The 16,777-nt window shown below is 45.1% G+C and overlaps 1 protein-coding gene and 1 long non-coding RNA gene across 3 annotated transcripts; one reads left to right on the top strand and one right to left on the bottom strand.

Annotated features, from left to right (window-relative positions):
• The first annotated feature begins 19 nt into the window (after window positions 1-19).
• On the top strand, window positions 20-11,134 carry znf469 (zinc finger protein 469). The gene is made up of 2 exons (XM_077597424.1): window positions 20-6,119; window positions 6,198-11,134. The coding sequence occupies exons 1-2, from the start codon at window positions 20-22 to the stop codon at window positions 11,132-11,134; spliced, it is 11,037 nt and encodes a 3,678-aa protein (XP_077453550.1).
• A 1,184-nt stretch (window positions 11,135-12,318) lies between these two features.
• LOC144071775 (uncharacterized) lies at window positions 12,319-16,475 on the bottom strand. 2 transcript variants are annotated; one of them, XR_013299726.1, is made up of 5 exons: window positions 16,334-16,460; window positions 16,095-16,231; window positions 13,982-14,111; window positions 13,474-13,536; window positions 12,319-12,528 (listed from the first exon to the last, which is right to left on the bottom strand). It is a non-coding gene; the product is annotated as an uncharacterized LOC144071775 (long non-coding RNA). The 2 variants fall into 2 exon arrangements; XR_013299727.1 differs by lacking the exon at window positions 16,095-16,231 and having other exon boundaries at window positions 16,334-16,475.
• Window positions 16,476-16,777: the final 302 nt, after the last annotated feature.

Here is a 16,777-nt window from a genome sequence, read left to right as displayed (position 1 = left end):
CGAGCACTCGCCGTGCACCATGGCAGGAGAGACTCAGCGAATACATGCTGTCAAAGAGCTGCGCGCTGAGTCCAAACTGCAGGATGAGGGGACGGCGGTGCAACAACAGAGTGACAAAAGCACAAAGGAATCTTCGGAGCACTTTTCAAGCGCGGATACCGATGCCAGAGCCAGCAGCAGAGGCCCCAAGCTCGACAAAGTAAAAAAAGAGCACAACGGTACCTCGCAGCGTGAAGCCGTAATCCGGCCGCAGCAGGCGGGCAAGATTGACTTCAGATCACTACAGAACAGATCAAAGTTTGCCATCGACAGAACCTGGTTCAGTGGCAAGGGAAGTCCCCAATCCCCGAGTGGAAAGGGGCGCGGCAGAGACAAAGCCAAGCGGGCCGGAAAGTCAGAACGTGGCAACCTGCAGCATCTGTACAGCCTCAGCATCACAAACACTCGCTCCAATCTCAACATTGGAATTGCCTACCCGCAGCAGAAGGTTTCCCCAGTGACCAAGCTGGACAACGGCCGCGGACCGCTCTCGGGCAGCTACGGATTCCACACTCCCGGTGTACAAGAGAGAGAGGTTGAGAGGCAGCAAGAAGAGGTCAACTACAGCCGCTGCTTCCAAGAGGCCTCCTCGAATCTCACCTCTCCACGCCATACCTCACAGGTACTGGGATCTTCAAGTGGGATGTCATCCCAGCAACATCTCCCCCTGGTGCAGAAAAAGCAGCCTTCCACGATGGACAACGCACAGCCGGGCGGGCAGTTGATCTTGCCTGACTTTCAGCTGAGCGCCTCAAACGCGTGGCAGTCTCCTGAGAGGACTTTTAATGGTGCTACCTATGCCTCATTGCAAAAATCCACTGCTCATACAGACAACAAGACCAACGCCCTGGTGCCTGGCTCCTTTCAATACGGATATAGTTTTTTGGAAGAGTCAACCTCGGACTCGTTTCCCCGTGAACGGAACGTGCAATCCCAAGACTTTACAGACTCGTCCCTCAGTTCTGTTCACGGGACGCAAGATTCATTCTCCTTTTTGCCCGTGGAGGGGCCGAGCCTCGCTCAAAACGGTGCAAAGTTCTGCAGTGAGCAGCAGCCAGAGTCAAGAGGCTCTTATTCTCATACCCAGCAGACACAGTTTATTCAAGGTGTAGCGGCATCCAGTCAGTGCACCAGGAATCTGAGCGAGGACTCAACCAGCAGCGACAGTTCCGCTTCCACCTCGCAGCAGCCGGAGCCAGGGAAGAACGCCCTTCCGGAGAGCGTCAACCCTCTGGGACGGCTCGACGGTAAAGACGCAGCCACCCCCGCCAGGAACTGCCACCTCGACGAGCCAAGTGCCAAACAAAGAACGCCAGCAAGTGTGCACCACACAAGAAACGTTCCACACACACAAATGCACTTTCTTAGCAAAACTTCGACAGTCAATCGCGCTCACACAGACTCACTGCAATTTGATAAAAACAGCAATAGTAATGTTTTAAATGGGTTATCACACTCATGGGAGGCGCCTAGTAAGACATTTTTGCCAGCGGAGCAGAACTCTGTTCAGTACAGCAATGTGACTGACAAGTTCCGGTTTGAAAATCAGTCGACGCCTGACAAAAAGCTCCATGTATCAAAAGACAGCCGAATGCAATGGCAGCAAATAAGGCCAGCCACCGAATTGAGTTATCAAAGCAAAAGAAGTAATCACAAAGTGTCCTACATGGTGTCTCCTTCTGAATGGCAGGATGATAACAAATCGCATAAGAATAGCTCGCTGAAGATCCCCATTTCATTTCAAAGCGGTAGAAATAGCGAGAGTTTTTCAAATCAAAGACATGAGGCTGTCAAACAGGTCTCAAAATTCAAAGTAGAAATGAGTCACGCACAAGTGTGCGAATCCAAAAATAAGGCGTTATATTTCGGGCTCAACCAAACCATTCCTGTGTCATCGTCCAGGAACTATAGCTATCCCCCATTACAAGTTGCACCCATGGGCCTTATGATGGTGTCCCCGTACGAATCCCCCTTGCCCTCCCCAGCTCACACCCCTGCATCCAGTAGCACCTGCTCTTCCCTCTCCCCGGCATCCACCAGCCCTATCAACAACACGTCTGAGGATAGTCAGATGTCAAAGTCAGGAGCCCCGGTCCCATTTTACCACCAGCCCCCATCCAAAACCCAGTTGGCTCCCGATCACCTAAATGCCCACCCTCATCAGTTTCAGGCCGAAGGCCAAAGACACATTCCCTATGTTCCTGACAGAGACAAAGACAACATGATGGGCTACCTGCACAACAACACACACGCCAAGACAACAATGGATGGGAGCAATGGTTACATGGACAGTTACGGGCTGGAACATCAGCAGCCTCCCCCGCCTTACTCTGCACATCAGCTGTTCGCCACCTCATTAACCACTGCAAATCTTGACCAGTTAGATGTCCTCCTGACTTGCAAGCAGTGTGATCAGAATTTCAACAACATTGCTTCCTTTCTCGGACATAAGCAATACTGCACACAACCCAACATGCCGAAGGTAGAGGACAACAGAAAGTTTCAAACAGAAATGCCAAAAGCAGTGGCATCATCGCCTAATGTTTCTATGTCGAGATGCCCCTCTGATCTTCATCTTTCACTTTTGGGGCTCAACAAAAATGGAGAACTGATATCAGACAATGAAGTCAAGGTTGATGGCAAGGATGATCCAATGAAACTGTTCCCTGGGCCGGGCAACCTCCCTGCACCGCTACCTGAGCTGGAATTGGAGGATGCCAAGTTAGACAGCTTGATTACGGAAGCTCTGAACGGGCTCGGCTATCAGTCAGACAACGCGGAGATAGACAGTAGCTTTATTGACGCTTTTGCCGACGACGACCTAGGCACCGTCAAAGCCACGTCGAACAAACAGTCTGTGAAAACAAAAGAGCCTGTCTTTAATGAGAAGAAAGACAAACAAGCCGCCGTCAACAGCAACTCTTTGGCACAGGAAAACTCTTATGACACCGATGTTGACAGCCCTAAAAGAAGTAAAACATCCAACGACACGCTTGCAAAAGCACATGTGAATTATGGTCACGATCAGAAAAAAACAAACACGAAAAAGGAGATTTTTCCTAAAAACCCCAAAAGTGCCTCGAGGGAGAAGATGAAGGAGCGTGAGAGCAAAGCCAAGGAGGCGCGAAAGCTATGCAAAAGTGGCGATGAAAGCACAAACACCACAAGATTTCTCTTATCCAGCAAGTTCTCTGAACGCTGCTCTTTTAAAAGTTTTCAGGAAAGATCCGCACTTGGAGCGTCCCTGCCCATCCAGACTTCCGCCTCTCCGACTTCGAGGACTGCAGTGAAAGAAAACAAGAGAAGAAGCACCGGCGGTGGCACCTGGAGCAAAGAACTCATACATAAAATCGTCCAACAAAAGAATAAGTTCAATGTTAAAGGCACTAAAAACCTCCAGTTTTCCTTAGTGATGGAACGACTCACCCCCACTGTGCAAAACCCCGCATTCGGAGAGTACGACTATGTTTCGGACTCAGACGATGAATGCGAGCCAGTGAAAATAGTGAGCCAAGGCCGACCCAACCAAAGCAGTCGATGCAAATACACATACACCAAAGAGTGTAAATGGCGAGCTCGGAGCGAGAGAGACCGTGCGGCGTGGAGGCACGACTCAAAAGAATGTTTTGAGGTGAAGAAAAGCGAGGAGATTTCTCTTTCAACTGATAAGTTTGGTTCCCCCCAAAGGCTCAAGAGGATGGGTAGCAGGTCTTCCACAAGCAGTGAACTCAGCACATCTCTAAGTGTTTCTAGTGACAGCATAAACAGCCCTAAAAGCATAGAGCGCACTGACTCAGACGGTGAAAAGAAAGCCGACGCGAAAAACATCAAATCTCTGGAGCAGAAAAGTAATAAAAGCTCCTCTCCACAGAAGTCAACTAACGAGACCGGTGCGCTAGTGCCGAGGTTTACGAAACCTTTCAAAAGGTGCAAAGCTAACCGAGCCAATCTCTTTGACGAGATAGACAGCACGAAGGATTCCATAAATTCTCCTGCACATGCAGAAGTGGTTAACCCAATCCCGTCTCCATCAAAAATCACATTTAGCAAATCCGAAGAGTTGATGTCGAACAGCAAAGAAAACAGCCCAGCTGTCACTTTGACCACAAACATACTAGAAAGCACAGAGAGTCTATGCGCGAAGGAGGAACATGCGGATATCAAACCTTCACAGTTTATTTCACACTCTTCCTCTTGCAACAAAGAAACCGATTGTAATATTGACAAAAATAAAAAGAGCAGAAGACTGAAGTCCCACTCCACAGCACCAGAAGTTTCAGCCAGCACTCAAGATGAAAACCACAGTGACAATGCATGCATGGCAAAGGAGGCTGTTGCTTTAGGGAATGGGCTAGATTCACCAAAACCCACAAGTCTTTGCACCTCCCTGATGGATGAAGTGTGTCTCTCACCTAGCCGAAGCCAAGGTCCCTTGATGCAAAAAGACACACTCCACCTCATGCCCTACACCCTGGATCAGGATCAGGGGCTCATGAAGTCCCCGCTTACATTTGACACGTCGTCCATGTTCAGCGACCTAGCAGCGTTCGACACCGGCCTGTACCCTGACATGCCGACTCACAAAGAGGGTTTCCACACGTTAGAGAACACAATTGACAAAAAAGTTGAGTTTGTGCCTTCCTTTCCTCCATTTCTGGAGCAAAGAGACTGGAACCTAGTCGTAAGCCCGGAGCTACCGGATGAAATTTCTCAGTATAAAGGCGGTTTTGATAGACCCAATGAAAAGAAATCCGATTATGACGACGTTTCCTTGTCTCTGGAAGAAAAAATTATTGACTACAGTGCAAGCCTTAACAACTGTGCTTCTGAAGATGAATTGGAAATAAAGCGAATTGTGAATGAGCTTGAAAACCAGCTGCAAACAACTAAATTTGAAACTCCACTCAACCGGGAAGAGCCAGCACGGCTGCAAATGAGCAAATTCTCACCTTTACGGCTGGGAGAAGAATCCGAAAATGATACGAGAGATGTCCCGGTATCCTCATTGCCTTTCAGTGAACCGGTTCTTCCATGGAATGGCCCATTCAGTTTCGACCTGGTGAGTGGGCACCCCAGCCCCCACGGTAGTGCTCACATTGAGCCGGGGGCTCCTGAACTTTATGCTAAGAAAGAGGGTGGTGCTTCAAACGCAATGATAACAACCTCACAACTCCATCCTGACCAGAAGGCAGAGAAGAAACATCTAAAAAAAGACATGGCTATTGAAACAAGGGAGAACGTCTTAGAAAAGAACCTATACACAGAAAACCTGATGAGAAGTCTTGAGGTCATGTCAGACTCTCTATTCAAAGATGAATCCATTATATCAGAACACAGGGAGCCAAATGCCACCTCTCTCACAATTCCACAACAAGAAATTGAGTGTCATTTAGCTGACGGAGAGGATCAAAATGAAAAGGAGGCAATTACTGGGAAGCAGAATACATTTTCACCTTCAAATATCAAGGAGCAGAAGGACAATATGGAATTCATTCTCAAAGACTCACCGTCATCTCTCACACACAATACTGACCACAGACTGTATGCAAACCAGCAGATTGCATCAGAGCCAAGCGAGCTAACCAGAAACAGCATTAACAAGGCCGACGTGGAATTAATTTCAGACGGGCACGTACCTGAGGCGAATACGCTGATTGAATCTTCTCAATGCTCAAGTGTGGCCGAATCACATGCAAATGAGGACGCCGACACAAATATGAATTGCTTACCTGAGAATGGTGACAGCCCACCAGATTTGACAGACTGTTATCATGAGGCAGAGACACAAATTCCGTCTCTCCTTCAATCCAGTGTAGACATTCTCAGATCAAAAGAAGAAGCGACGGCTAACGTCTCTGAAATGAAATGTTCCATTGAAAAAAAACATTGTTTAATGAAGATTCACAATGTCATCCCAAATCCTGACTTATTAGTCGATATCATCACCACAGACAAGCCTTGCAGCCCAATTCTGGTTGAATTGGACAACATGGACAGTACCCGGAACACTTTATCATTTCCAGACATCCCATCAATAGGACAAAACAGGCTGCTGGTCCTTAACCAGATGGAAAGACTCAGTCAGAGCGATGCTCTTCATTGTAATGATTCATTGAAAAATGAATTAAAGTTGTCATTTAATGCAAAATGTAAAAAAGAGGATCTTTTGGACATTCATGACATTCGAGAAGACCCACCGGTGGACTTCATAACAAGACATCTGAACTCGCCATGCAGAGAGGGACAAGAGGGGGCTCCGTGTACTTTTCTATGCGCTTCCTGCCCTGTCAGCCCTATTTTAGCACCAAAGGAAATAAGAGAAAAAGGCACACAAGACACCACACGTCAAAGTCAATGTGATGGCTCTGTTGTCATGAAGACAGCCACAGTGATGGACTATTCTCTCATTAGTCCACCACAACTGAAAGTCGATCATTCTGAGCCCAATACAGATTCTACAGATCACGTCTCTAGCGGACCTCAGGAATCAAAAACCTTTGACAAAATCCATCATTCTAACGATTTCAAACTCAGTCCTCTGAATTACAAAAACAACTCGGACGAACCCCCGCAACTGACTCAATATGACTATTTACCAGTCACACCATCTGGCAAATTGGATGAAAATCTGAATATGAAACCAAGTTACAGTGATGATTGTGAGCAACGCTTAACGCCAACATTGATGTTTAACAAACCAACTACTGACCCGATCTTGACACTAAACCCAATTAGAGAAGGGAAAATGATTCCATTAAATGACCAGCTGGTCATACAAGACACGTGTTTGGGATTTGCAACTGAAATCCAAAGCACAGATTCCTCAGCTTGCAATGTCATAAAGGATGCGGAGATCGGGTCTAATAAATCTCTCAAAATTCCTATTCGAAAGATTGATTCGTCATCATTGGCAGAGACAGACCCCAGTTTACTTTCCATCCAAGAGCTCCCACCGTTTCTGCTCCCCCCTAAGCCACTCATCCTCTGTGAAAACGGATCATCAGGAGAAGCTGAAGGGTCGCCTAAGAAGGCGCAGAAGAATCTTCAACCTGGCAAAGTACTATGTGACATTTGCTTCTTGTGTTTTAGGACTGTGCCTGGTTTGAAAAGACATAAGGCCATGAAACATGCGGCCAGGGGCGAAAAACCCATTGGCCCACCAAGCACATCGGGCAATCAGGGGATGTCGCTTATTTATGAAGCATCTCAAATTGGAGAGAAGGAACATAAAGATGACTCACAGTCCTCTCGGACCCAAATAGATGAGATGACAGAGACGAATTCAAGCCTAATATTGAAAGCATTGGTGAATGAGTCAGCCATGGAGGAAATGGCAGGCGAGGCAAGTACAATGGCAGGGGATGAAATAGGCAATCAAAATTCTCTGCTGCCAAACAGAACAAAAAAGAACAGTAAAGTCCGGAAGAAGAAAAACAGTGAGGAAAACACCAGGATTGACCCGTTCACAGATGAGCTTTTGAATATATTAAAAACAGACCTCCTACAGGCTATAACTCCTGATTTTAAAAGCAGTGTGCAGCAAGGACAGCCTGACAGACATGGAATGGCAACAGAGCAAACACGTTTCAGTCTGACTTCAAATTCTGGCGCTGACGATACGCCGCATTGTCCAACTGAAGAGTTAAAGGTTCTCGGTGAAACTGCAGGAATCGGGGAAGTTGCAGATCCAGAGAAGATTGCATGCACGGACCTGTGTGAGGAGGTGAAAGAGGAAGTATTTTCCAAAAATAACCTATCATTTGAGCAGAATATCACCTCAAAACAACAGGTATCCAGGAAGAATTTGCGCTCTGCGGAGAGGATCCACGAACACGTACAATCAGATGAGAGACTTGCAGAAGAGATTCTCCGAAAAGTAGCAGTTGAGGTCAAGTGTGAACTAAACGGTGCCTTATCAGATGAGCTTCATTCACCCGCTTGTATGACTCCGCCTCCGCTAACTCCTCCAGACATTAGTCCTGATCTGAAGGCCTTGCTTGAGGATGACACCATATTCTCACAATTGTTTCCGAGGGATGAAGAAGCAAAAAGGAAAAAGTGCCAGCGAGTTTACGGAAAAAGAAATAAAAAACTGAAACTTTCATCTGATCCTGACGTCACGCAAAGCTCCGCCAATCAACCAGAAGTACCCACTACGACCCTTCAAACGGAGTGCCAAACAGACAAGACGCTCAGTGCCGACCAAGCCTCCCCTTGCACATACGAGACTATATCTCTTGATGATACCATCATGCTAAACATGTGCCATAACAGTGCACTTCAGGTCCCCGATGTAAAGCCAGTATCTGATGTTAAAAAGCAGAAAGATGAAGAAGAGCTCCAAAACAACAAGCTTTCAAATCAATTTCAAAGCACTGTTGATCAAACTTCCATTGAGTGGAGTAGCTCTCCAGACATAAGTGTCATTAATTCAGACTCCACAATGACTTGTGAGCCAATCACCAGTAAGGCAGGGTCTTCAAACCCACCTTGTTCTTTGCCAATACAGGACGATGCCTACACTGTGGATCAGAGTGGCACACAGAGTACCCCAAACCTCCACATTGACATTCAAAACATCAACACCAACTTTCAACTCCCTGAAATTCAATTCTTCGACCCTGGCAAAAACGTCTCAGTGTCTCCACCGACTGAAAGTGCTGATGTGGAAAACAAGGATGATGAAAAGTCGAAAAAGTTAACGGAGCGGCGCGGCAGGAGGCGACAAGAAGGTGGAATGAAGGTTAAAGAGAAGCAGTACAAGTGCAAGGTGTGCTTCACCTGGTTCCTCACTCTCGGGGAGCTCAACTTTCACAAATTGTCCCACAATCCATCCCCTCCCCCAACGTGCTACATGTGTGTCCAGCGCAAGTTTAGCTCCAGGGAACAGTTGCGAGATCATCTGTGGGAAAAGCACGCAAAGAACAAAACCGGGATTTGGACGTGCGGAATGTGCTTGAAAGAGATCTCAGATGTGTGGATGTACAATGAGCATTTGCGTGAGCATGCCACTCAGTTTGCACGCCGGGGGCAGACCCAGGGCTCAATGTTGACAATTCCGGGCTGCTTTATGCAAGAAACAGCTGTAAAGAACTTCATCACCTCCATCATGCAGCATCGTCCGGGCAAAGCCAACAGAGAGTCCAGCAAAGCCACTCACGAACATGAGAAAACTGCTTCTACCAACACCACCTCGGAAGGGGCTAAAACCCTGGAAGGGACTGAGCGAAAGCTCCACAAATCTAAAGGCAGTGGCGGAGGGGGCGGCAAGAACACGCTTACCCCACTCGAGGTGATTCACAAAACGGAGGCACCAAAAAGTGTGGAGATGCACCCCAACTGCAAAGACCCCTCCAGGGATTGCCACCACTGTGGGAAGCGCTTCCCCAAACCCTTCAAACTTCAGCGCCATCTTGTTGTCCACAACTTAGAAAAGATTTTCCTCTGTCACAAATGTCCAATCTCGTATCAAGATCCCCGAGATCTGAAAGAGCACCTGAAGATGGCACACCAGGAAGTTGATGAGCTCGACTCGAAGCACACCACCCTTTACACCTGCGAGCTGTGTGCTGATGTCATGCATGTGATCAAAAAGTCTTTCATCTGCAGCACTTGCAACTATACCTTCTCTAAAAAGGAGCAGTTTGATCGCCACATGGAAAAGCATCTGTCGGGCGGAAATAAAATCTTCAAATTCCGAGGCGTTCACAGGCCTGTCAGAGCGTCTTTGTGCAAAGAAGATGAATGTGATTCCCCTGCTAGTAAAAAGAGAAGGATTCTTTCGGATAGCCTGCAAGAGAACAACAGCACAGATAGTGGCATCGCCAGTGTGGGCTCACTGCACTTAAATCAAGCAATGGACACCAGCCCACCTAAAGAGACTGTACCCATGTTAGATGACTCCACACAGACCACCACTAATGACTATCACGCTGACACAAACAGCACCAACGTAAAGACCGAGGACATCGCTGAGGATTACACTGCTCTCCTGGTAGAGTTGGAGAAATGTATTTCCATCGGCTGCTCGTCCGCCGCCCCTAAGGAAGAGGAAATTGACGGAACCCCCACGCCTAATCCCGACGAGGGTGGCGACGGAGAATCGAAAACCGAGCCGCGTGATGTGAAAGAAGAGAATGAGTCGGTGTGTATTAGAATGGAGACCCCCCAGTGGTCAGAGAGAACTAGCGCGAGAGAGGAGACGACTTTAGTGAATCAGTACTCAGCTTGTGGTGCCTCAGAAACAAGTGATTCACTCCTGCCAGGTCAAGACTCTTTCGGCAGCCCGAGAGAACACCAAGCCACTGCAAAGACCCCTGATTCACTGCTAACAGATGATGTGACGGCTGATAATTATACCCACAGAGCTTGCAACAAAACACAAGCTGCATTTAATGCGGCGGAGCAGGAGGACAAAGGCAGAACAAGCGACAACGTAAAACCCAGCACGAAGGTTACCGAAGCAATGCCTAACCTCCAATCCAAGGCTTCTTCCACCTCTTCCACATCAAATGAAGAGAAAGAATCCCAGAGAGCACAGAAAAAGAAAAAAGATGTCAAATCCCTGCACTGCCAAGAGAGAGTTTCCCTCCCAGCAGCAACCCAGGAAAACTTTGGTGTGGACCCAAAGGCCAAAAAGAAGTATCACCCCAGCAAGTGTGCGAATCCGTCATCGCAGAGAAAATTTGACGGCCCAAATGATTACCCCGTTCTGGCTTCCGTGCGGGATGACGTTGTGGGCAACAAAATCTTCTCCAAGTGCAAGACGTCAAGCTTGGGGTTGCAGTTAAAACGAAGTTTGCTCGATAAGTGCACGCCGAAGAAAGCCGATATTGCGTCCCCACTTAACGGAGATTACAAGAGCAAAAAGGGAAGCGTGGCTCGGCCCTTGCATACCTCTATTTCGAAAGTGACTTCGGTTCCGATGAACAATTCCTTAAACAAGTCCAGGTCCAAGCAGGGGGTCAGGTCAGTTGAAAGTCACTCTTACAGGACAGCAGAGTCCCAAAATCACCTCCTAAGCCAGCTGTTTGGCCAGAAACTCACAAGCTTTAAGATTCCTTTGAGGAAGGACACGTCCGAATCTATTAACTGAGCGGTCTGTGAATGAAAAGCGGGAACATTTCACAGTTTTAATCATTTTAATACTTAATTCATGATGGTGAATGAGATTGCACAGCTCTTTTCTGTGAAATGCTATCTTAAATACATAGTCACTTTATGTCTTCTTTGTACATGTGCTTGTGTCACACAAATGTGAGGACAAAAGCCAAATATGAATCTTTTCTGCTTTTGCTTTTATATATATAAAGTATATATATTATCTGTTCCAGAGATTATATTTCAGATGTCTATAAGAGAGGGGAAAAAAAGAATACTTGAAAAAGGCAATCAATGGCATCCTCTTGAGAAATGCATGTTCATTTTGCATTCATTACATGGTCTGATCCGTGTCCGTTTTTTTTAATTTTTATTTTTTTGAAAGGACCAAATGTTCTAATTGTTGACCGGGACCCTTTGTCCACGCTTCCAATATATTATTGTGTATTATTGTAACATTACTGCACTGCATTCTATTAGCCTTTTGTATAAATGTTACATGGTGCTATGTTTTGTTTTATTGTAATGTGAATGCCAATGTCCTCAGAAGGGAATTTGCGATCTGTAGCAGTTATACAGCACATTGATCACATTGTGTCTTTACTGGCTCATTCGAGATACTCTGTACACTCTCCAAGGGCTCAACCAGTAGGCTGCTTCCAGTCTACATTAGGAAAGATTCCATTGTATAAAGTCAGGTGCATACAAGGGCTTCGCCGTCCTGCCACCTGCATTCGGAGTTCTTCCCGTGCACTGATAATGCCAAACTGTCATACACATACACACAACACAAAGACAATCATCTGTGTCAGCAACTCCACGCTGTTTAATGCTGAAGACGACAAAAGGTGCTTTATTTTGTTTATACTGTACGTATCTTGTTTTGTATAATATTGTAGGTAGGTCGTTGTTTGGTGTCATGCTTCATGTCAAAGTTTTATTTTAATAATGTCCAAAAGAATGACAAGAAAGGGAAGTGCTTAAGTGCAGTCGGTGCCTTGTACGAGCTGTAAAGTAGATCACCAAGTGCCTATTTTATAGATGTTATTAAAGATTTGTATCGATCGCTCCCCTTTTTCCTCTTTTGTACGTCGCTTTGTCATCCCAGCAGATTTGCTGTCATGCTGTGCGTCAAACACAAAAGCGACATTGGTGCCAGAAGGCAAAAACAGATGCAGGTACATCAATGAGTGGCTTTTACTTCTTCTTTTTTTCACACAACTCAAAATGCTAGTCGCAAAAGCAGCTCCTCGCCAGGCACGCGTCGTGTTGCCTTCACACCACGTGTAAAGTGGCTTCTATTCCTACATGAGTATTGTCATTATCACATAGGAATAAAAAGCCATAGTACACGCTGGTAAAACGCTGGTCTTGAAAAAAGAAGAAAGCCTTAAAAAGAAAGCAGGGTGGGGCAAACAGGGTCTTGGGTGAGACAAAGAAATTTGATGCATTCCTATAGGAAAAAGAACAATGCATAATAGATTTTTTTTTAAACTCATTTTCTGAACCGCTTTATCCTCAGGGTCGCGGGTTTTCTATACTTGATCACGCTACAACAGGATGAATGTGTAAAATATCACCGGGTGTCAAAAAAACGGTCGGCGGGGCAGGAATGTTCCGTAATTGGGTCCAATAAGGTTCTTTAGACAAAAAAAACACTGCTATTTTTTGATTGAAGCCACTATTGTTACAAAATGTGAGTGCAGACAACCATTATCAACACCACTTATCACTTAAATGATATTCTAATATACCTCCTACTCATAATTTGAGACCTGTTAGTGATAAACGTGGAAGTTTGAAGACGTTTCAGGATTAAAGTAAGCTTACATCATATTAACTGAGTTGCCACATTTGCTCTATGAAGAATACATTTTATTACACACTGTAGAAAATATTTCTAGCTACTAATTATTGCAAGAGCTCACTCTAACACAGCCAGATCCTAAAAAAAAAATGGCATGAGAAAAAAAAAAAAAATTGGATTCTGCACCCTTATATTTGTCAAAAACAGCTGTCACACTTCAAATTATTTTCCCCAGTTTCAAGTGTTAGCTTCATTCCTTATGCATTTAAAACATGTTATTTGTGACACTCACTAGTGCATTTGAATGCACTTAATGCTAATTTGGGTGTTAACATAAAATTGGGGGTGTACCCCAATACTGACACCTTTTTAATATGTTATTAACTTATCGAGCAAATCAACAATGCCCAAATACTATTTTTGCAGTTGTTTGGCATTGTGTTAAACCAATGTTTGATTATATACTCTTTCTCTCTTGCTCCTATGCTACTGCGATATAAATATGCAATATAATTTAATAGTTTTACCTCTCAACTTGATGTAACTGTGCCGCATGGAGAATAACTCCTTCTGCATCCTCTGGTCAGCAACTGTGTGGTCAAAGAAAGTGATAGCAGAGTATATTTTGTTCACATTGAAGCCAATATGTGGCACCGATAAAATAGGAGACAAAACCACTGCAAGCCCCCCCCAAAAAAAACACCCACCCCATTCTTTTATCACGTGAACTGCGAGGAATCTCCAGTGGCCCACTTGAGCAGGAGTATGACAAGAGAGCTTTACATTTTGAAGCGAAGCGACATTATCAGGAAGTATCGTCTTGAAATATCGTCTCTTCGCTCTGTTTGGGAAGCAGAGGCATCTTCACCCCCCACCCCCTTCCCCCTCTGTCTGCTAACAGCCTCTATTTCTTCTCCTCCGACCAACTCAGCAACTTGCCCCGGCCTGCTTTTCCCTCTCTTCCTTTCTCCATCTGTTTACCTCATTTTAGACAATTCAATCCCTCTTTTTTTCATTTTTCCATTTCCATCTCACCTCCTCCTCCTCCTCGTGGTCTCCCAGGGAGGTGGCGAGACGAGGGCCACGGCAGCGAGTCGCCGGTCAGCGGTAATGACACTCGGGCGGAGGGTCGCGCGGGTTGAGTCTGTTGGGAACTTGAGGGGGGCTGGAGTGGGATGGAAAAGAAGGAAAGGGATGACTGGGCACGTTGACTGTATTGTAATGATGCACCGTTGGGATATTGTGATCTGAAAGCAGTGTTCCTAAGTGAAAAGTTTATGAATAATTCAATATAAACACATTTCCCAGGTGAGAATGGAGATGCCAAAGAAATCAAGACATCAAACCAATGTTGCCTGACAACAATTGCAACCTTTCCTCCTTTCTGAATATACAAAGGTATCCACACACCCCTCACTATTAAGACTATATCACCCCTGACATGGAGTTGATGAACGTAGAGTATAGGGAACATGAAAAGAGATCACGAAACAAACGAGAGGAAACATGAAAGTAAAGTCGAGCACATTTTAATTAGGAGCTTCTCAGCAGGGAGGCTCTGCTCAAACACTTTTTATTTACTCCGCGATTCAATGCTTTTATTTGAGTTTGAGAGTGAAACCATAAGAACAAAAGCTTTGAAAAAAGCCAAGTGAAAAATTAAAACACAGGACAAGACTGTACCCAGCACTGTGCTGTCATAACAAATAGGTCAATTTTGAGGAAAGGAGCTAATTAAAGCAATGTCAGTAATGCGGAATGTGTTTGCATGTTCAAGGTGTTGTCAGGGGCACCACTAAAAAAGTCCCAGTGGACAGAAAATGGTCATCTGGATATGGTAAACCTTTCAGCTTTTTGCGCAGTGCTGGCCAAACATTGAAATAGTGCTGCAAAAATAAATAAATAAATAAAACTCAAATTGAAATAATATTTACAGAAGAGGATTAGAGCCAATGAAGAAGAAAAGGTGGCCAAGATTCTAACATTACGTCAGAATCTTGGCCAAATCGTAGCGGTTTTTTCTTCTTCAGTGGGTCTGACAAAAAAAACATTGAATTGATCTGATAACATTGTGATGAGTGACGTATTTGAATAAATTAATCAAACTTAGTAGATAGTCCTCTCTTTAATATTTTCCATTTATAAGAATTAGCTTTTAACTTCACCAAAATTGCTTAGTAAATAAAATGTTTTCATTGTACTTGCATCCATCATGTATGACTAGAATAATCCCAAATATACATCCACAAATGGGCCATTCATTTTCCGTTCCCTTTATCCTCACAAGGGCATGTTGTCATATTTACTTTTAATTCCATAATAACATCAAGCGTAAAATAGCCCCTTTTATTGTAATGATGTTTCCAGTATCTTTCTTAACCGAACTCCCACAGCGTAATCAATTATCCCACCCTTATTGAAAGTGGTTCCGTAAGCGTCACACCTGTTGGCCCGTCGACTCGTCTTTCCCTCGCTAAAAGAGATGTGACAGACTCAACACTGAATTTAATCTTTCACCCTCAGCCACCTTTTTAGGCACGGGCTAATTGAGTATAACATGCCCGCCCCTCAGCCTGAGTGTTTAAGTCCTCCACAATTGCTAATGCAAGGTGTACGTCTGTCACCTGTTGTCCTCTGCGGCTCACGGCGCGGCGCTTGATGCCACACAAAGGGGAGGACGGCTCACCAATAGCGCTCACGTCCCATTTTTTTTGTCAATGTCACTTTGTTATCCATCCATTCAGCCACCATTCTACCTGGATTAGGGTGTGTGAATATCCCTTTCACTATTGAGATAACAGATAAACCAAGCTGCTGTGTATTCACAACAATGTTACAGGATGACTCACCATCTATACACAAGTCAAAGCCTTTTCTCTCCCGCTGCACACAATATCGTGGCTTTTGCTAAGCTTACGTTGCATTTGCATTGAGGCATTCATTCAACAATGTCATTGTGTCGATGTGGATGAGTTTGGAGTACTATTGTATCTGAGGGAAATATTTGGGAAGGGGATTTATTCGCTTTCAAAAAGCCACATGGTTGAATGAATGCCTAAAAGATCAAAAATTATCATTCTTCTATTTGGATAAATCTTCCACTAGATCGTAATCATAATGTTGTGTCTGGTCCGAGTATGTCTGTCACCTTACTGAATCCAGAGGGCATTGCTGCCATTCCAATATCTGAATACTCTTCACACGCTTGATATTAACTAACATGAGAGCATACACAGTGACACATTCCAAAAATGCTTTGAGCAGATGTGTCACCGAAACTAAAGTCTGGCGGAAAGCAGCAAACACACACACACACACACACACACACACACAACAAAACGCATTAATGTCTGAACTCTGGGATGTACAATGATGTGACATACATACCTCCAGCTCTTTCTTCATTCAAAAAAAAAAAACTCGCTCTTCTTTCTTCTGCTCACTCTCACGTCTGCCTGAGAGACTGTGTTCACCCCATCGAATTGGGGACCGGGGCTCAGCTGCAGAGACTGACATCATCCCTTTCACAGAGGAGGTTTTCCCCACCCGCTATCTGCACCCTCTCTCTCTTTCTCTATCGCTCACTCTCTCTCTCTCTCCCCAACTCCATACGTATAGTAGCATTCTCTTATCTCTCATCTCTCCCCCGCTTTTTTTTTCAACCTTGGTCTCATACTCTCTCCTCCACTGGCTTCTAACAGCTCTCTATACCGTCACATAGAAGCTCAGCTCAGTAACAAGTGTTAAATCAGGACTTGTCAGGGCTTCCCGCTGTTGTGTTTTAGCCCTCAGTGGGCTGTGGGAACCTGTTATCATCAAGCAAGTTATCTA

Source organism: Stigmatopora argus, chromosome 3 (assembly GCF_051989625.1).
Source record: "Stigmatopora argus isolate UIUO_Sarg chromosome 3, RoL_Sarg_1.0, whole genome shotgun sequence".
NCBI classification, from domain to species: domain Eukaryota; kingdom Metazoa; phylum Chordata; class Actinopteri; order Syngnathiformes; family Syngnathidae; genus Stigmatopora; species Stigmatopora argus.
The sequence above is the reverse complement of the archived record's forward strand: the minus strand, read 5'-3'. Positions and strand labels throughout refer to the sequence as shown.